Source organism: Nipponia nippon, unplaced genomic scaffold (genome assembly GCF_047370975.1).
Source record: "Nipponia nippon isolate SJK-2023a ecotype South Korea unplaced genomic scaffold, ASM4737097v1 scaffold_5, whole genome shotgun sequence".
Classification (NCBI taxonomy): domain Eukaryota; kingdom Metazoa; phylum Chordata; class Aves; order Pelecaniformes; family Threskiornithidae; genus Nipponia; species Nipponia nippon.
Genome location: NW_028262369.1, coordinates 32385952 through 32404272, shown reverse-complemented (window position 1 = coordinate 32404272; position 18321 = coordinate 32385952). Strand labels below are relative to the sequence as shown.

Genomic DNA, 18321 nt, shown 5'->3' with positions numbered 1-18321 from the left:
AACTCTATTTTTGTACAGTCGCCTTTTCCTGTAGCAATAAAGCGATGGGCTGCGAGTCCAACCCCTGCGTGTGCCCCTGTTCGGGGGTACGGGGGTGCCCGGCGTGTTTGGTACCCGTGGGCTGGCAGCGGGAGGCGGTGCCGAGCGGGGCTCCTGCCCGCACCACGCGTGGGGAGCGGAGCCGGCGCTCGGTGCCCGGTAGGGGACGCGAGTGGGCCGGGACTACGGCTCCCGGCGTGCGGCGCGGCGCTGCGGCAGGTCCCGGGCTGCCCGGCCGCGCCTGCGGGGCAGCGGGGCGAGGCGGTGCCGGAGCGGAGCGGGGCGGCGGCGGTGGTGCCGCCGCTCGGGGCGTCCCTCCCGCGCCTCCCGGCCCGACCGCCGGTGCCCGCCGTGCCGAGCCGAGCCGAGCCGCCCCGGTGCCGCCGCCCTCGTCGGGGCGGGGAGGCGGGTCCCGCCGCGATGCGGCTGCCCCTGCGCCGCCGCTGTCGCCCGCCCGCCGCCGCCGCCGCTGCCGCCGCCTCCTCCTCCTCCTAAGCGCCGCCGCAGCCATGGAGCGGAGGGCGGAGGCGCCGCCGCCGCCGCAGGGCCTCGACTTCACGGTGGAGAACGTGGAGAAGGTGAGCCCCGAGCCCACCCAGCCGCCCACGGCGGGGCGGGGGGGACGCGGTTGCGGGATGCTGCGGCTCGGCGAGGGGTGGCGGGGTGGGGGGGGGCACCTGCTCGGCGGTGCCGGGCCCGGGGAGGGCGGCGGGGCGGTGTCGCCCCTGCCCTGCCCGCCCCTGCCCGCCCCTGCCCGCGGCGGGGACCCGCCTGAGCGCCCAGCGGGGTCCGGTGGCCGGCGCGGGAGGTGGAAGCGCCGCCGGCTCCTGTGCGCCGGGGCAGCCCGGGGAGGGAAAATGATGTGGCAGAAACAGGAGCAGAAGGGAGGAGTTGTGTCTCCGACGGGCGTCCTCTGGCTCGCCGTGCTGCGGCGCCGGGCAGGGAGAGCCGACGGGTCCAGTCCTGGCTGCCCCCGACATCGTCAGTGTCCCCATCAGGCAGGGAAGGGAGGGCACCCGGGCTCTCGCCAGCTGCGGGGAATTGTTGGGAATTACGGTTGGGAAAAGCCTTTGGAGGGCGGATGGCCCGGTGATGCCTTTCTAAACCTGGATGGATGCAGCCCCCATGCTGCTGATGCTCGAGGTCCTCCTAAGCAGCTGCAGGGCAAGAGGAGCCAGGTCGTGATTGCCGAAACCTGGGATCCAGGGAACGGCCGCGGCAAACCGAGGCCTGCCAGCATCGCCCTGCTGCTGGGAGGAGCCCCCAGCAGCCTCCGTGTGACCTGGGGTTCATCACGGAGACTGAGCGGGGCACCCCGGCGAGCCCCAGGGGAGGCAGCCGAGCCAAACCCTTCCCTTGGGCACCTTGGAGGTGATGGGGGCAGGGCAGCGGAGGATGCATCCCTGAAGGGCAAACGGCAAGAGAGCGCTTCTCCCGTCCGCTCACCCTGTAGCCAGACACCCGCTCGGAGACTGACAGCCTGTCGATCCATAGCTCGCTCCCCAGACAGCTAGTGGGAATCCCAGCGTCCTTATTTTTCCTCGATAAGAATAGACCTAGTTCCTTGCCAAGGCGATGCCCACGGGCGTGCTGGTGGGCACATGGCTTGTGTTTCACACCCGTCCCTACCCAGCAGCTTGCCTGGCCTCGCGGGAGGTGTCGGGTCAGGGATGTCAGGTTTGTAAGTGGCCGCCGGTTGCCTTTGTGGCCGCAGGTGAGACAGCCCACCTCTGCCAGGGAGATGGAGAGAGAGCGCGGCCAGGGGGATTAACCAATGTCTGGGAAATGCTACATTAATGCAACCTTCTGCAGCTTAATCTGCATATATCCAGGGCTGCTGGATGATTTTGCCTCCGACTTCCTTTCTCTTCGGCAGACACAAACCGCTCCTTTGTTTGCACCAACAATGAAGCACACACTTGCCCAGGAAGGGTGGGCAGTGCCAGAGCGGGGGGCACCCGGCACTGGCCGGGCGAGGTGGGGCTGTGCCGAGAAGCAGCTCGCCCTCGCCACGCTGCTCTGGATTTAGTCTCCTGCTGCCTGGGAGGAGGCAAAGATACCCTCTAGGATGCTTCGGCTCCCCTCCCCCAGCCCGCCCGGTTTCTCCCGCTCTCCGCAGCCTTTGCCATCTTCGTGGTGTCCTCTGAAGATGCGGCTGTGGAGCGTGGTGAGGCTCTGAGCTGCTGGCTGGGGGCAGCAGCACAGTCCCTGCCCGGAGGAAGAAACGTGCGGTGGGATTAGAAAAAACTCAGAGGTTCAGCAGCTCAGAGCCCTCCTGTGTCGTTTCAAGGGAGGGCTATGAGGTGTTTCTGCTACAAAGCGAAGGAAAGGTGGGCTTTGCTGGGGGCTGGGCTGGTGGGTAGAGCTGCTTTGTCAGAGGTGATGCTGGCAGAGAAATGATGCTTCTGCTGGCCTGGGCTCTTCTGCCTGTCAGGTTTCATGCATGCCTCTATTAATAACGTTGAATACTGATTGAAGTCAGGGTTTGACTTCACTCTGAGTCAGCTTATGATAAGTGCTGGGGTTAGGAACAGTATAAGGAGCTGGTTACCTCTTAAGTCAGAGGGTCGAAGCCTCTCCAGGCCACCTGCAGTGGAAGTCGTCACGTGTGGCAGTTGTAGCCAGAAAAGTCTCTGGTCAGACTGCGCCCGTCACGCTCTGACGGTTTTCGTGGGGAGGATTCACGTCCCTGGAAGACCCTTCTGTACCCCCGCTGTTGTTTATTATGCGGTGGGCTGGGCAAATGCTCCCACGGTTTTGCAGGGCTCTGGGTGCCCGTGTAGCTGAAGAGGATCATTGCTGTGTTTATCCAGCATGACGCGTGCCAGAGAGAGCCGGTTAGATCCCTCCAGCTGTGACCAGTGGTTGCAAGGAGGCAGGAGGGTACAGATGCTGTAGGCTAGGCCCACGCTACCCTTTGCCAGCCAGCAGGTCTGAAAGCCCATGGGCAGCAGGCAGGCAGCTGCCTCCATTCCTAAGGAGGTGTCAGGTTCAGGTGCTGCGCTTCAGGAGCCGTCTGAAAGTTGCTCCCTGTATTTTTTTTTTAATCCGTTTTTCCATACGGAGCTCTCCCATGGCACAGGGAAGGAGCGGGGCTGCACTGGGGCTGAGCTGTTGCAGTACAGTTACTGTGTCAGCATCCCTCAGTCCCGGCTGAGGGCTGCTCAGCTGCTTTTTGTTTTCTTCCGAGCCTGACCTAGATGCTGCTCTGGCTTCGGCACAGCTAGAGCAGGCTGGCGTGGCCATGCTTTGTGGACCTGCTGGGTGACTGGCCGGCAGCTCTGGGCTGGCTCTGCTTCCCCTGCACCTGCTGCTGAGCAGGGCTCTGCTGCTGCGGCTGGAGGGGTCGGAGGGAAGGGAAGGCTGGGCAAGCTGAGGGCTTCAGGCTGCAAGGGTGCTCGGCCTTCCCGTGCCTAAATGGTGCAATATCTGGTTCACGACCTGCGTGCGCTTTTGCGTGCCCAGGGGCTGTCCCCGGTATGACTGACAGCCTGGTGATGGGGTGACGCTGCCCTGGGAGGTGACGCTCCTGCTGCAGTATGAACCCTGCTCCGGTGAAGATGGATTGCAGGCATTTGGTCCCTGCTGGCTGTGTCCATCTCGGAGGAGCAGTGTACCAGCAGGATTTGTGCCTTGCATTTTGGTCCCCCCGGGTCAGGGGTGGCAGCACCTAACACTGGAGGGCTGGACAGGAGGAGAGACCCTCTTTACCTGCTTTCAGTGCAGTTGAGTCTGCCCCAGCAGTATCCCCCTTTTTGAAATAAGAAAGAAGGCAGTGCCATTCCTCCGTGAATTTCCCAAGTGCCTGCTCTCGCCCTCTTTTTTTTCTGATTCCTTCCAGGTCTTTCCTCTCTTGGCCTGCCTCTCATCCTCTGGGGTGTTTGTAATATTCACTGACGTCTTTTCCCTAGCACATTAGCGGTCTGGCATCTCTGGGCCTTCCAGATTGCCGTGTGCCTCTCTGGAGATGCCTGATGAATGCACAGAGTCTCTCCAGCAGGATGGGTAGGCGGGGTGTCATGGAGCTGACATCCGGAGCCTACTGTGATGGGAGAGGGGTGGCTTTGATCACTGCTCCTCAGAGATGCTGAGCCTCAGGGATGTGGCAGCTGCCGGTGCTGCCTTCTACCCGGGAGGATGGGGAGGAGAAACCCGAGTGCATCTGCTTTCTTCAGAAAAAGGTTATTGCCTGTCTTTGGAAACGTGATCAAGAGAATTATGGATACGTCAGGATGGGGGAACAGCATCCCGTCTGGCGCACCGCTGGCAGCGGCTTGGCCGCTTCTTCCTTAGAGGTAGCCCACATACGTGAGATGTGGCAACCATGCTGGGGATGGTAAGGTAGGGGCCTCGGGAGGGGAGATTCTTGCAAAATTGAGGGAAGTGAGGAGTCACCCTGTTTAGCATTTAAGCAGATCTTCACTGCAAAAGCAGATTCCACCCAGAGCCAACCTTGGCTGAACACCTTGCTCCTTCCTGTGGCATGGTGGTGATGGGATGAGAGGGCAGCACCTTGTGTTTGCCAGGGCTTGGCTTTGCCCTACAAGGGCCATCACTGGAGCCTTGTCTCAGCTCTGACATCTTACGGAGCAGGAATGGGTGAGATTGGCGCCTGGGTGCCAACGAGGATTCCTCTCAAAATGCTTGCAGGCTTGTTCATCCAAGTGATGGGCAGAAGCACGACATGGTGGGCAGAGGTGTTCAGGTCACCCTTGCAACTCATCCTGGGCTCTGTGGTCCCAGGGTTCCTCTCTGGTCCTGCTCACCCTTTGCTTGTGCAGGCCCCCAGCCACCGCTGCTGAGAGCACGTGTCTCCTACAGCCCCTGTCCTTCCTGGGGACCACGCCGTTCTCTGCAAAGGGCTGCTGGCAGCAAAGCAGCAGGAGGGATGCCGAGGCTGCCGAGCCACATCTGGGCTGCAGCCCCTTCTGGACAGCCAAGGACTTGGTGTGGGCAAACTGGGCTCAAAAAGGGGTGCAAAGTGGCAGCACCTCTTACTAGGAGTGGGAAAAAAACCCAACCCGTTCTTTGGGACTGCTGGCAAAATGTGGGTGCCTTTGAGCAGGAGCAGCACACCTGGCAGCACATGCACGGCTTTATTTTGCATCCATTCGCTATCCTTGGCACTTCAGCAGGCTGCCGCCTTCCCAGGGCTGCTGGCTGCTCAGCCTGCCCCGCCATGGCAGGGGGAGGACAGGGGGAGGACAGGGGGAGGATGGCTTCTGCGCGGGGCGGGGGGAGGCAGGGGCGATGTTCCCTTCGCTTGACAGAGCTGTGGTAATGGCTGTGCTGGCGCAGGCCTGGAGTGCTGGCGGTGCGAGTGCGTTCAGCTAGAAAGGACGGCAGGATACTGCGGCGGGAGACATCCCAGGGGCTCCTGCTGGAAGAAGGCTGGTGGCTGCTGAGGGGCCGTGGCCACCGCTGCCCCTGGCATGCCATGGCTGTGGGCACGGGCCAAGGAGCAGAACAGGAATATGTTTTGCAGCTTGCTGTTTTCCCTGCTGGGTTGCAGACCTCAGAGCTGGACCTGCTGTTACCTCCATTAGCTCAAGCAGACTGGCCCCTGGAGGGGACCCGTCTCCCCCTGGAGCCCCCCAGGAACGGCAGGCAGCATGCTCCCACTCTGTGGGGCCAGAACCACATGTTTGGGGCCCCTCTTGTCACCCCACAAACAGCACAGACACACCACCTCTCTGCTGGGAACCCCGTGTTAACGGATTTACGCAGTGCAGTCGGGGAGACAGCCTGCTGGCTCTGGGCTCCCTGCAGAAGCTCCGAGGGGTAAGGGCTGGGAGATGCTGGGCTCGTAGTAGCTCCTTTTCCCTCGCGATGCCAGACTGTGAGTGAAGACCAGGTGCCTTTGCTTGGCAATAACTCTCCTTGGACTGGTCCCCCTCCCGCTGTCCAAAGTGACCAGTGTGGGACCTCTGACCCGTGCCTTTTGGGCAAGCTCCCCTGCCCCAAGGCAGCTTACTTCTGGCTCTCTTGGACAGCTAATACCACTCCAGTGTCTAGAGCCTAACTGAGACTTTGGCCACAGCTTTTTAGGGCAGGGAATAGCCATCATAACAAGCTTGAATTATTTTCAGCCAAGCAGAGCGATGTTGGAGAAAGCTCCTTCCCTGGCCAAAGGACTTAGCTGACAGCCGGGCTGTTTACCAGCTCTCACGTTACAGGTCTAATTGCGGAGGAAGCAGGTCTGGTGGCAGCCACCCGTTCAAATCAGAATGCACAAAGCCTCCCTGTTAGATGTCACTGTCTGATTTCAGGCCTTCTGCTTGTCCCTCCTGGTGCCAATGAGTTCCCCTCATCATCTCCAGTGCTTCCTAATGGGCCTGAGAGTGCTGGCCAGTGCAGTGTTGTCAAAGTCCAACAGCAGCCGGTGCTGGTGCCTGCTTCTGGGATGAGGACGGTGCCTTTCCTTGCTGGGGAGGAGCGTGCCGGGTGTTCAGGTACCCTTCTGCAGGGCACAGTGCCTTGCAGCCTCCTGTCCCATGCTCTCAGCAGAGGCTGGTACTCAGCCAATGTGCGTGGTAGGCTAGGGAAAGAGCCTAGTCTTCTCTCAAGAGTTTCATCTGGTGCTTTGAGCTGGGCTAGGATGGTTCCAGTACTGATACCCATCCTTGGAGGTCCTCTGGAAAGCTCTCCCGTGTCATGTAGAGCACCAGATGGGGTGCACTGTCGGCAGCCCTGGGACAAGGGCTTGTATCAGGAATAGTGTGGCCAGCAGGACCAGGGAGGTGACAGTGCCCCTGTACTCGGCACTGGTGAGGCTGCACCTCGAGTACTGTGTTCAGCTTTGGGCCCCTCACTACAAGAAGGACATCGAGGTGCTGGAGAGTGTCCAGAGGAGGGCAACAAAGCTGGTGAAGGGTCTGGAGCACAAGTCTTATGAGGAGCAGCTGAGGGAGCTGGGGTTGTTTAGTTTGGAAAAGAGGAGTCTGAGGGGAGACCTTATTGCTCTCTCCAACTACCTGAAAGGAGGTTGTAGCCAGGTGGGGGTCGGTCTCTTCTCCCTAGTAACAAGCGATAGGACGAGAGGAAACGGCCTCAAGCTGCACCAGGGGAGGTTTAGGTTAGACATTAGGAAAAACTTCTTCACTGAAAGGGTGGTCAGGCATTGGAACGGGCTGCCCAGGGAAGTGGTTGAGTCTCCATCCCTGGAGGTATTTAAAGAACGGATAGATGTGGTGCTTGAGGACATGGTATAGATGGACTTGGCAGTGTTAGGTGAACAGTTGGACTCGATGATCTTAAGGGTCTTTTCCAACCTTAACGATTCTATGATTCTGTGATTCTATGACATGTGCTGCCTTGCCTCTCTACCTGGCATCCTGCACGGAGGCAAGAACAGCCATACTCCAGCCAGGAGCCACCACAGCCGGTCCTGTCCTGGGCACAGTGCTTGGGGAAGAGGGGTGAGAAAGGCAGCAGCTGCATTTTTCCAGAATATTCTTCTGACTTCTAACAGCTTGCAGCGTGACTCTTCAGCGTCAGTTTTGTTTCCATCCTCTGCATAACTTAGTGTAGTTGGTAGACTTGGTCATCTTGCCACTCACCCTCTCTCCCCGAGGTGCTGAGCAGCAGAGGCTCCAGCATGCGTCCCTGGGGGTCTCTGCTGGAAACCGCCCCAGAGGCTCCCTGCAGGAGGAGCGGGGCTCTGGGGTGGTGTTGCTGGGCGATGGATGTCTCTCCGGAGAGCTCACTGGCGACAGTGGGCACCGCTGCAGGGCAGACAGAGCATGAGGCATGCAGGCTAGGTGCTGGTGGTGGGAAAGCCATCTGCATGGCTGGAAAGCTGACCCTGCCTGGGGAGGGGTCTCTCAAAGCGATTGCTCACTGTTCCTCTAATGTAGTGACATCTCCCCAGCATGAGCGTCAAGGGGAGCATCTACGATAACGCTCCCTCTTTGCCATCGTTACGATGCAGCAGCCGTTTTCTTGGCTTAGACAGTGCCAGAGTCTCTGCTGCTGGGGCTGCGCACAGGATGCTTGCGCAGGGGCTGCGTGCAGGATGCTTGCGCCTCAGCCTCCTGCTGGGCTCTGCCTGGTTGCTCACTCCTCTCCTTTCAGTCGGGTGATCCCATGAAAGCACTGGGGTCTGCTTGCATGGAGGCGGTGGCAGGATCAGGCCTTAGCCAGCAGCACCAGCAGCCTCAGCCAGGTGGGAGGATGAGCCCGCAGCTGCTTTGCAGTGGGCAGGCCGTACGCCAGCCCCCACTCTGCTGCCCTGTGACGTTCCCCATCACGATGCTGTGTAAGGCTCACTCTGCATGCACATCGCTCCAGGGGCTCACTTCGGTGTGCCTGGAGAGTGCGTGGTGCCATGCTGAACCTGCATGGCTCCCTACCGTGAGACCATGAAGCAGCAGCCCTGAAGCCAGCAGAGGTGAGCATTTGGGGAACTTGTGTGTTGGGAACCCAGCACCGGAGGCCAGGTCCATCCTCCACAGGTGGTGTGGTCTGTGCTTTACAAACCTCCTACTGGATTAGAGGTTAGAGCTCCTGGGGAATATATACAGCTTGTGCCTCTTAATATATGATGCATAGGGATTTTTTTTTTTCCCCACACAATTTTCAAAGAGTTAGCAGGAAGACTATTCAAAATAGAAGAAATCAATTGATTAGGGAATGTGTGAGAGTGTAAACGGAGAGGCTGGGAGGAGGTGGGGAGGGGTCCTGGGCTAGGGAGCAGGTGGAGGGGACTTCTGCCAGCCTTTGCACCTTGTCGGGGTGCCCAGTGAGCGGGGAACAAGAAAAGTGGGCTGTCACAGACTCTGGGAATCTCAAGTGAGATTTGTTTTGGAAAGAAAATAAGCAGCAAGCTCTGATGTGAGCAAATAAGAGACTGAGCCGGTAATGGAGGAGAGAGCTGGGAGCTCCAGCCTTGCTGCAGGATGACTCGGTCTTCAGCGAAAGAGCAAGGGTAGGAGTCAGGTTCCTGCCCCCAGGAGTGGCTGAGCTTTTAGCACATCTGCAGCTACTGCTCGATAGCAAAGTAAATTGTTGCTTTGATGGGAGGGGATGACAGTGCTTGCCGCTGCCCCAGCAGCTGAGTGATGCTTCAGGCTAGAGTCTGAGATAACCGAGAACAGAGCTGCTGATAACTCTTGGGCTCCCCTTGGCTACTCTGTTGGGACAGATTTCTCTCTCCCTGTGTCCTGCTTATCTAGGGTTAACCTTTTCTGTGTCAGGATACATCTTTTAGTGGGACAGACGCCTGTCCCTCTGCAGCCCGTGTCGGCTGGCTCTGTCTCCTACAACATACTTCATAACCTCTTTCTTTCTCACAAAGAGGTTATCCTCGTTTCCCCCTGCCACAACGTCTTAAACAGAGGCGTTTCAAATGATGGCCCAGGCAATGCCATCTCTGTAAGGTTCCTGCCATTTTGTCCTGCTCTTTGGTCTTGTGCTGGGAAGCAGCGGGAGGCACAAGCTCTTGCTTGGGAAGCTTGTTCCTGTGCCCCAGGCTGCCAGCTCTGCATGCTTAAAAATAGGATTTAAATCCTCTCCTGGGTACAAGAGCCACACAAGAATTTCATAGAGCTTTTCAGGGAGGAGGAGGAGGATATTTGAGACCTGGAGCCAGGATGGGGACACAAAAAATCCTCTGCACCTGCTGGAATCATCCTCCAATTTGATGGTGGGGCACGACGGGTGCCCGACAGCCTGACAAATGCCATTGCTTTTCCTTGCTCCTGGCGTATGCAGTCAGTGATTTGAAATGAAACGCGCTGTGCCAGGTAGAAAACCTCACTGCTGAAAGATGGAGTTCAGGCAAAGGGTAGTTCTGACCCCCTCTATGTGTGAGGGCATTGGTGGTTACCAGTTGCACCCATTCAGGATAAGTAACTAATTAATGTTACCCTTAAGATCTATACAATATTCCTCTGCAAATAAAGCCTTGCAGCCTGCGTGAGGCTGTTTAAATGGATCCGAGCTTTGCAAAGCAGTAACTAGGTCTCCCAAAGCTGTCAGAGCAGGTGAGTGATGTTCTTCTTCTCTGCACGGGGAGACGGAGTGAGCAGCCCTGGACTGTTCCAGGAGGCGGTGGCAGAGGCAGGGTTAGATGCCAGCTCTCCTGGCCCAGCTGCAACTGGGCGGGTTTGGGAATACTTCAAAGGGACTCTGTGGAGGGATTAATCCCCGAGCTTAGTGACTGTGGGTTTCCAGGGCTCTGTACAACCTGACAGACGGAGATATCCGCAGTGGCTCTTGCGTTCCTTGGGCTCCCAGATGCAAGCTTTGAGACACACATGCTTTCTGAGAGCCAGTGCATCCACAGCACCTTTCTGAAAGTGAGTGCAGGTGGAAGGCAGGAGAGCCGGTATGCCGTGGCCTTTACACCTCTTGCACTGCAACAGGGTCCCGTGCCCACCCCGGTGATGGTGCATCAGCAGGGAAGCAGGCGGGTTTGGTGTGAGTGAAGGCGAGGATGGAAGATGACTAAGGAAAAGAAATTTCCAGAGTGCTGCGTGAGAGGAGGAGGGGAAGAATGCTTTGCAGGTCCTCGCCTGCTGTCAGATCGCTCTCGCTTTGCCGAGAGCTCAAGGAGGGAGGCCAGCTAAGGCAGGCTGACACGGGGAGGGGGGCTGGCTTTGCAGGGCAGTGGCTGGCGCACAGCCTGGGCGCTGGGCTCCATGCCGGTGAGCCTTCCCCTGGTGGGACCGGCCGCGGCTGTGCTCCTCGGCTGCTCTAGGATGCTTCCCTCTCTCTTCCAGGCTCTCCATCAGCTGTATTACGACCCAAACATCGAGAACAAGAACTTGGCTCAGAAATGGCTGATGCAGGCGCAGGTGTCTCCCCAGGCATGGCACTTCAGCTGGCTGCTTCTCAACATGGACAAGGTGCCCGAGATCCAGTACTTTGGTGCCAGTGCTCTCCACATTAAAATCTCCCGTTACTGGAACGACATCCCGGCTGACCAGTACGAGAGCCTCAAGTCGCAGCTCTTCACCCACATCACCCGCTTTGCCAGCGGCTCCAAGATTGTGCTGACCCGGCTGTGCGTGGCGCTGGCCTCCCTGGCCCTCAGCATGATGCCGGAGGCTTGGCCCTGCGCCGTGGCAGACATGGTGCGCATGTTCCAGGCAGAGGACTCCAACGTGGACGGGCGAGCGCGGTGCCTGGCACTGCTGGAGCTGCTGACAGTGCTGCCCGAGGAGTTTCAGACCAGCCGCCTGCCACAGTACCGCAAGGGCCAGGTACGCAGCGTCCTGGCGCAGGAGTGCGGCTCTGTGTTCCCTTTACTGGAGCAGCTGCTGCAGCAGCAGGACTCCCCAGGTTTCATCAAGCAGAAGGTGTTGAAGTGTTTCTCCAGCTGGGTGCAGCTGGAGATCCCGCTGATGGACTGCGAGAACCTGATCCAGGCAGCTTTCACCTCTCTGCAGGACCCGGAGCTCTTTGACACAGCAGTGGAGGCTGTTGTCAATGCCATTTCCCAGCCCGATGCCCAGAGGTAAGGGCAGCCTCTCCTGTGTGCTGTGGGCTGGTGCTCCTGGGCATCAATGGGGGAACGGGGTGGGGAGGAAAAACCTCAGGCTTTTTTCTAGCTACCATCGGCCCTGGAGGTGATGATGACAGGGTTTGGAAGTGGGAGATGCTGAAAGCAGCCAAAGGCTCCTGGTTTCACATGGTTGGTCCTGGAAGGCTTTGCACCATGGTTGACTTGTGAGGACCATGTAGTCTTGGGCAGCCGCAGCCCATCTCCACCCTGCTGCTCTCAAGCAGAGGAGGATGGTCCCTTCTGGTTCCTAGCATCAGACCCTGCAGTGCCTGACCAGGGAGCAGCTGCCTGACTCTGGCCAGGGGGAATTTAGAGACCCTCCTCTGCCTCATGCTGCTGGTCCAGCCAAGGAGCTGATTTGATGCAGAGATAACAAAACCAGACCTGTCAGTCTTCTCCCTCCTCCAGGCTCCAACAGCTCATGCCAGCCGAGGACTCGTCCTTTGTTTGTGGTCATGGCTGCCCCTGGTGCAGCTGAGCTGGGAGCCAGGACTGGGGCAGGTCCTGCTGGGGCTGTGCTGTGGGGCTCTAAGCTCATCTGCTTGGCTGCGTTGTCCGATCTGTTGTCAGCTCTTGGAACCGATGCCTGCAGAAGGGAAAGTACATCTCCTCCGGTTCCTGTGGCCGCATCCCCTCCTGGCTGCTTAGCAACCTTCCCCTGAAGAGGAGGGTTTCCTGGAAGGCTGGGCTGAGTTGCTGCCGCTGTGCATCCCTGCGCATCACTGCACATTGTGCAGGCTCCGACCCTCTGCAGCGGTGCAGATGGTATGCTGCTACCGCTGCGGTTGTGGGCCCTGCTCCTCCCGTTGGCTTCAGGACAGGGGCAGCCAGCGCGGTCCCCGGCTCAAGGGCAGCCTGGGGCTGCCCTCCACGATGACAAGGGGGTTGCATCTAGAGACTACAAGTCCCAGTGCGCAAAGGGACCCATCGGGATTTTGATGTGTTGCCGGGTGTGGGGAGGGGTTGCCTCATTTGCTAGCATTCAGAAGATGACCACAAGCAGCTTTTCCTTGTACCCAGCAAAGGCCGTGGGCCAGCCCAAACCCTGGTAGCAGGATTGGTACAGAAAATGAGGAGGTGAGAGAAGGTGACTTGCAGTTCTGAAATGTCGGACTCGCTGCCTTCCTCCTTTCTGTTTCCCTTGAGTCTTAGAAGTCCCTTGGCTGTGATTCCCCACCTGCGCGCAGGAGCCTGGCCCTGCAACACTGTTCTCCAGTTGCATTAAAAGCCCAAGCTTTCTGTTGAGCTTTCAAAGTGAGTTTTGGTGAGAAGCATGGGTGAGAGTGGAGTTCCCTCTCTGCTCCCATACTGACCCTGCCACGCAGTTTCTGGCCCTGTTCGGTCCTGCCATACTGGTGGCTCCCTTACAGCATCACTGGCATTTGCTCTCCATCCTTCTCCTTGGAGGCATGGTCGGCCACAGAAGAGCACCCTCCCTGTCCGTAGACATGTGGGCAGTGGCCAGGACGGGCCGGGCAGCCGGCCTGAAAGGCTGCCCAGTGTGTGCGAGCCTGGCGCAGCCCCTGCTCCCAGGGTGTGGGGACAGCCGTGGCATTGTCATGGTGCTGCCCTGCCAGGCGGCGTGTGGTGTCAGCTGCTCCAGGGAGGAGCAGGACTGTGCTCGGTGCCGAGATCCGGGATAGCTTCAGGAGCGGGGTAGCTCACAGAGCTGCCACTTCGCCCCGGTGGTCACTCTGTTCCGCTTTGTTCCTCGTGTCCTCCATCCCACATCCCTCCTCCTGCTTCCCCTGGTGCCGGCTGTCCCGCCCCTCCGGCTTTGTTGCTCAGCCGCAGTGGATCCAGCTCTTGCCCGAGTCCCCAGGGAGTCTCCTGACCTTTCTGTCTCTTTTCTCGGCAGTCTGGGAGATCCCCGCTGCCTTTCAGCCACTTTCTTCCTCTGCAGTCTCTCGCCTTTGTTTCCGCAGGGGCCTGCCTCCCTGCTGCCCTTGGCCGCAGGCTCAGAGCATCCTCGGCACAGGGCTGCCGACATGGTCATCTCCAGAGCTTTGTAGGGCATCACTCTGTGAGAGGGTTAGTCTCAGGGCTCCCTGCTTTCCCATGGGTTCCCCTGGGTGTTATGGACCCTGTGTCTTTCCTCACCCCCTTCCAGCTGGCTTCATTGACACTGTTGCAGAGGTGATCATTCAGGTGTGCTTCTGCCGTCAGCAGAAGGCTTGGCTTCTGCCGCTGGGGGTTAGGTAGCCTGTGGGTCATCTTCTCAGGGGAGCACCACCTTGCAAGACATCCCTCACGCTGCAGCTCCTCACCCTGGGAGCAGCCAGCTGCCACCCGTGTCCAGGTGGAGAAGGGCAGGTGGGACCGCATAGTCAAGGATCACCCTCAGGGTAAGTCACTTGTGCCGGCAGCTTCCATTTCGCTGCCTGCAAGCAGCAGCGGGTGGCTTTCCTGCCTCCGAGGTGTTACTAGAGGTGATGCAGCAGAGATTCATAGGTGTGAAGCATTTGATCTCCTTACCTGCCAGGCGGGTGGGAGCCCTTTGCACCCAGAGGAGGGGGTGTCCCAGGCGTTGCTGGACTCTGGATGCCGCTCCTCTGTTAGGATATGGTGTTCCTGGGAAGAAACCTTAGAGGCTTGGCTCTGTGCACACCTCTGCTCTTGGGGGCGGTGGGAAGCTCCTGAGTCGCAGGAGGGCAGGAACGGAGATATTGTCGCATCTCGTTTGCAGAGGAGGCTTGGGCTGGATTTTCCATCTCATTTGAGGATTATCCCGCGGCTGAGCGGGTCAGAGAGCTCGGTGGCGCATTGCTGCAGGGGAGAGATGGCATGTAGCACTTGGCCACGCTCCTGCAGCCCGGTGGGTAGAGTCGGAGCAGGGAGAGGGACCTCCACATGGTGTGTGCCTGTGGTGGGAGTTACAGAGCGTGGGCATCGGACGCTGAGCTGCCTCTCTGAAAGCAGCAGGGTATTGCTGCAGTGATGGAGCTGGCAGGATTGCAGGTGTCCAGGTGGGATTACATGGTGTCCAGCCCATACCTTCCTGGTCTTGGCACCTGGTGCTGAATCCCTGAAGAGGAATTTCACTAGAAGAGTGTTCCAAGAGCTTCATTAGAAACAGGTTTTTAATACATTGGGTTTTCTCATCAGGACATGGCTCAGATTTTGGATCAGGAAGGACGAGATTGTCCCACGTGAGCTGCCTGTATCTCCCCTCTGCAGGTTGTCCCCCACATCATGGTGTGGTTTAGGGAGGGTTGTGAGAAGAGCAGAAGGAGGTGCTGGTCCCATGGAGGGAGCTGTGGATGCTGCAATTCACTGGGCTTTGAGAAGGGACTGGACAAACTCACGGAAGAAAAATTTACTCAGCTGCTAAATACCAAGATAGCAAATCTTGCTCAGGAAGGCTAACACAAATTGCTGGAGGGAAATACATGGGGAAGTGTCACCCTATGGCTGCCGTGTTCATAGACTCTTTCACAGGCATTCCCAGTCATTGGCTGCTGGACACAGGCTGCTCAGCTGGGTGGCCAGAGGCTCACCTGGGCTGGGATGGTCTTGTCCTCTCCTGCCTGGTGTTGGGGTGCCGGGGGTGGGAAGTGGTGGCTGGCAGCAGGGCCGGCAGGCATGGTGTCTGCCTCCTGGGGCACGCTCTGCACCTGCTCGGGGCTGGGAAGCAGCATTGACCAGGTGGGGTGGCCTGGGGCTCCGTGCTGGCTGGGCACAGAGAAGAGGAGCCTGGCTCCGGCTGGCTTGGCCATGGCTTTTGGGCAACTGGTTAAAACAACCCACCTAGAGTAGGAGTCTCCCTCCTCGCTGGGGACTCTTGCATCTGAGTTGCCCTTACATCTGCATAGGCAGTGAGCAGAGCAAGGTGGTGCTCAGGAGATGTGGTTCACCCAACCTTTTCTAGAAGTCTTCACTAACATGGGATGTGTTGCAGCATGGAAGCAAATCCAGGTGGTTCTCTCTGTTGGCTGTGCAGGGAGTTCAGAGGACTAGCTTAGGTCTAGGCATCTGCACTGTGAGTATTTCAAGGTAGCCAGCAGAAGCAGGATGCTTGTCATAAAGTCCTAAAGTCATAAAAACATCTCTAGGGTATTGTGAGCCCAGTGCTGTGGAGGAAGGATGGCTTTGCCCGACTCTGGAGCAGTGGAAGGTGGCCTGTGCCTTTTTGTCAGCTCCCTTGGGGTGACCCTGACTGCAGCATCTGTTCCCTGAGAGACAAGCTGGTGAATTCCCAGATTCTGCATTATCACAGCTCTCCCACACTGCCACAGGCATCACAGGCTTGAAAATGGTTTACACACAAATACCTATCCCCTTTGCTGTGCGATTTCCTCTGGGCAAGAGGGGCAAAGCGGGGGTGACCCCTGGCAGCACGCAGCACACAGAGGGGATGCTGAGGCGGAGACTCCCTCTTCCCTCTGTCTTCTCCCACTGACCCAGACCTAGAAGCTGCCATCACCAGCATGGCTCTCTCCCTGTGCTGGTGGCACCAATGGCCTTGTTCACTCCTACATTGGCCGTAGCAAGAGCTGCCAGTGCGCTGGGCAGCCGTGCCGCTCCGGTGTGGACGTGCAGCTGTCCTAGCATCAGCACTCCCATCTCTTCCCCACGGTGGGCATAGGAGAGCTGGCATCACGTGTGCCTCCTGCTCCGAGCATCCTTGGCCCTGCACCTGCGTGTGGCGGGGCAGGCAGGGAGTGCATGGAATAGCTGCAGCTCTGGATAACACGCCTCGGCGGGCAGAGAAATGGCAGGCTGCTCATCAGCCTCTGGCACGGCCTCTCCGGGGGCCCTGGGCCGCATTTCACCTTGGCTGCCTCCTTCTCGTTGCCTTGGTTACCATCACTTCCAGGCAGTGGCGCAGAGGGGAGGCTGATGTGCATGATGTGATGTGGGAGAGCTGTGCCACGCAGGACTGCGGCAGCCTGGGAGGATGGGGGGCCAGAGGGACGTGCCGTGGGGCCAGCATTCTCCCTGGGTAGGAGTCCCCAGGCGTGGCTGCCCACTTCATGCCAGCCAGAGAGCGCAATCCAGATGTGCCTGTGCTGAAGGGTTGTGCAGCTTCCCACTGGCAGCTCTGGCTGCCCTCATGCAGAGCACAGAAGAATGGTCTGCAAGCATGGCAAAAAGAGCACGCGGGTCTGCCCTTGCTGCCCTTGTCCCGCTCCCCATCGCTGCCGACGCTGCCGCACACAGGCGCAGCTCGCTTGGAGCTGGTCATGGCAGTGACAAGTTAGTGCTGGTCAGGGGGTGCTGGCAGCCCTGCCGGCAGGTTCGGGCAGACAGAGGCAAATCCCCACACCATGGTGCAGTGGGGGACTTGCATAGAACTGGTGGTCGCTGGCTTGGCCCTTCTCTTCACTTGCAGAGGCTCCGCTGTGGGAGTGCTCGGGGCTTCAGCCTTCATCCCAATGCCACAGGCTGGGAGAATTCCTGTAAGCAGTAAAGGCTCCTGGATGCATCCCATTGCACAAAGCAGCCTTCCAGTAGGGAAAGCTGGGCGCGAGCCCTGGGAGAGCATCACGAGGGATGGATGCCATGGCAGCCAGTGCCGGTGAGTCGATGCCCGGCACTGATCCAGGCTGTGCTTGCAGGTACGTGAACACCCTCCTGAAGCTCATCCCCCCTGTGCTGGGGCTCCAAGAGCAGCTGCGCCAGGCGGTCCAGAGCGGGGACATGGAGACGTCGCACGGGATCTGCCGCATTGCTGTGGCCTTGGGGGAGAACCACTCCCGGTGAGTGCTGGGGACGGTCCCCAGGAGAGGGAATGAGCTTGGAGCAACCCGCTGTTCCCCACATGCCGCTTTGTCCAAGGCCTGTCCTGCACCTAGTGATGTGTGTCAGGGCAGAGGAGCCAGGCTCGCAGCAGTGGTACCACCCTGACCATGCTCTCTGCCCCTCAGGGCCCTCCTGGACCAGGTGGAGCACTGGCAGAGCTTCCTGGCCCTTGTCAACATGATCATGTTCTGCACCGGCATCCCCGGGCACTACCCCGTCAATGAAACCACCAGCTCCTTGACGCTCACCTTCTGGTACACGTTGCAGGTCAGTGGCCATCGTGGGGCAGCCTACCCAGATCCTGCGCTCCAGGCAGGGCGAGAGGCACTGGTGCACAGGGACTGGGGTCTGGCCCAGCTGCATTTGGTCCCCAGGGATTTCCAATGCCCCCGCTCCCCACTCTGCGCTTGCAGCCACCGCAGGGCATGTAACTCAGAAATACTGGCCCTGTGGCTTGCTTTTTCCACCCCCAGTCTTCCTTGGAAGTCTGAGCCAGCCTTTAAGGGCCTCATTAACATAACTAATTAAAACTTTGTGCTAATTTTTTTTTTCCAGCAGCAGACCTCGTTGTTTAGCTCCCTGCTGCATGGCTGCAGCAGCTGCAGGCAGGGAGGAAAGCGCATGCCGGCTTACTGCGGGCTAGACCCTGCTGCCGGGCTGGTGGTCATGGTCTCCCAGAGGAGGAAAGAGAGGGCTGGGGACTGCTAGTGGCTGCCCAGTGTGGGGTCCCTGTCCCAGGGCCAGTGTTCACTGAAAGCAGTCCTGCCACGTCGTGCTCTATTTTTAGCCCCCCATTCATCCCCCCAGCTCCATTCCTCCGCAATCTGATGCGCTGTGGCTGAGCGTGGGCAGGGAGGGAGGCGATGCCGGCGCTGTGCTGGCAGCTCCTCTGCTGTGCAGGGCCAGGCCGAGGCTCCCACCTCCTCTCGCTGCTTCTCTGGATGGGTCTGAGGATATGGGTGCAGGCAGGGGAGCGCTGTGCTCCCCAGGCACCCATCCCAGTCTGCCTTGCAGGGGTCCGAGGCACGTGTGCT

The 18321-nt window shown here is 59.1% G+C and overlaps 1 protein-coding gene across 5 annotated transcripts in view; it reads left to right on the top strand.

Annotated features, from left to right (window-relative positions):
* The first annotated feature begins 287 nt into the window (after positions 1-287).
* Positions 288-18321, top strand: part of IPO13 (importin 13) — a 33127-nt gene continuing 15093 nt past the window's right edge. For all 5 annotated transcript variants that reach the window (XR_015699032.1, XR_015699031.1, XM_087733450.1 and 2 more), the window contains exons 1-4: positions 288-617; positions 10761-11497; positions 17104-17244; positions 17413-17554. Coding sequence is in view for 3 of the 5 variants with exons in the window: in XM_087733450.1 (XP_087589576.1) it covers positions 549-617; positions 10761-11497; positions 17104-17244; positions 17413-17554 (1089 nt within the window). In the remaining 2 variants the exon portion in view is untranslated. The remainder of the gene's footprint in view (positions 618-10760; positions 11498-17103; positions 17245-17412; positions 17555-18321) is intronic.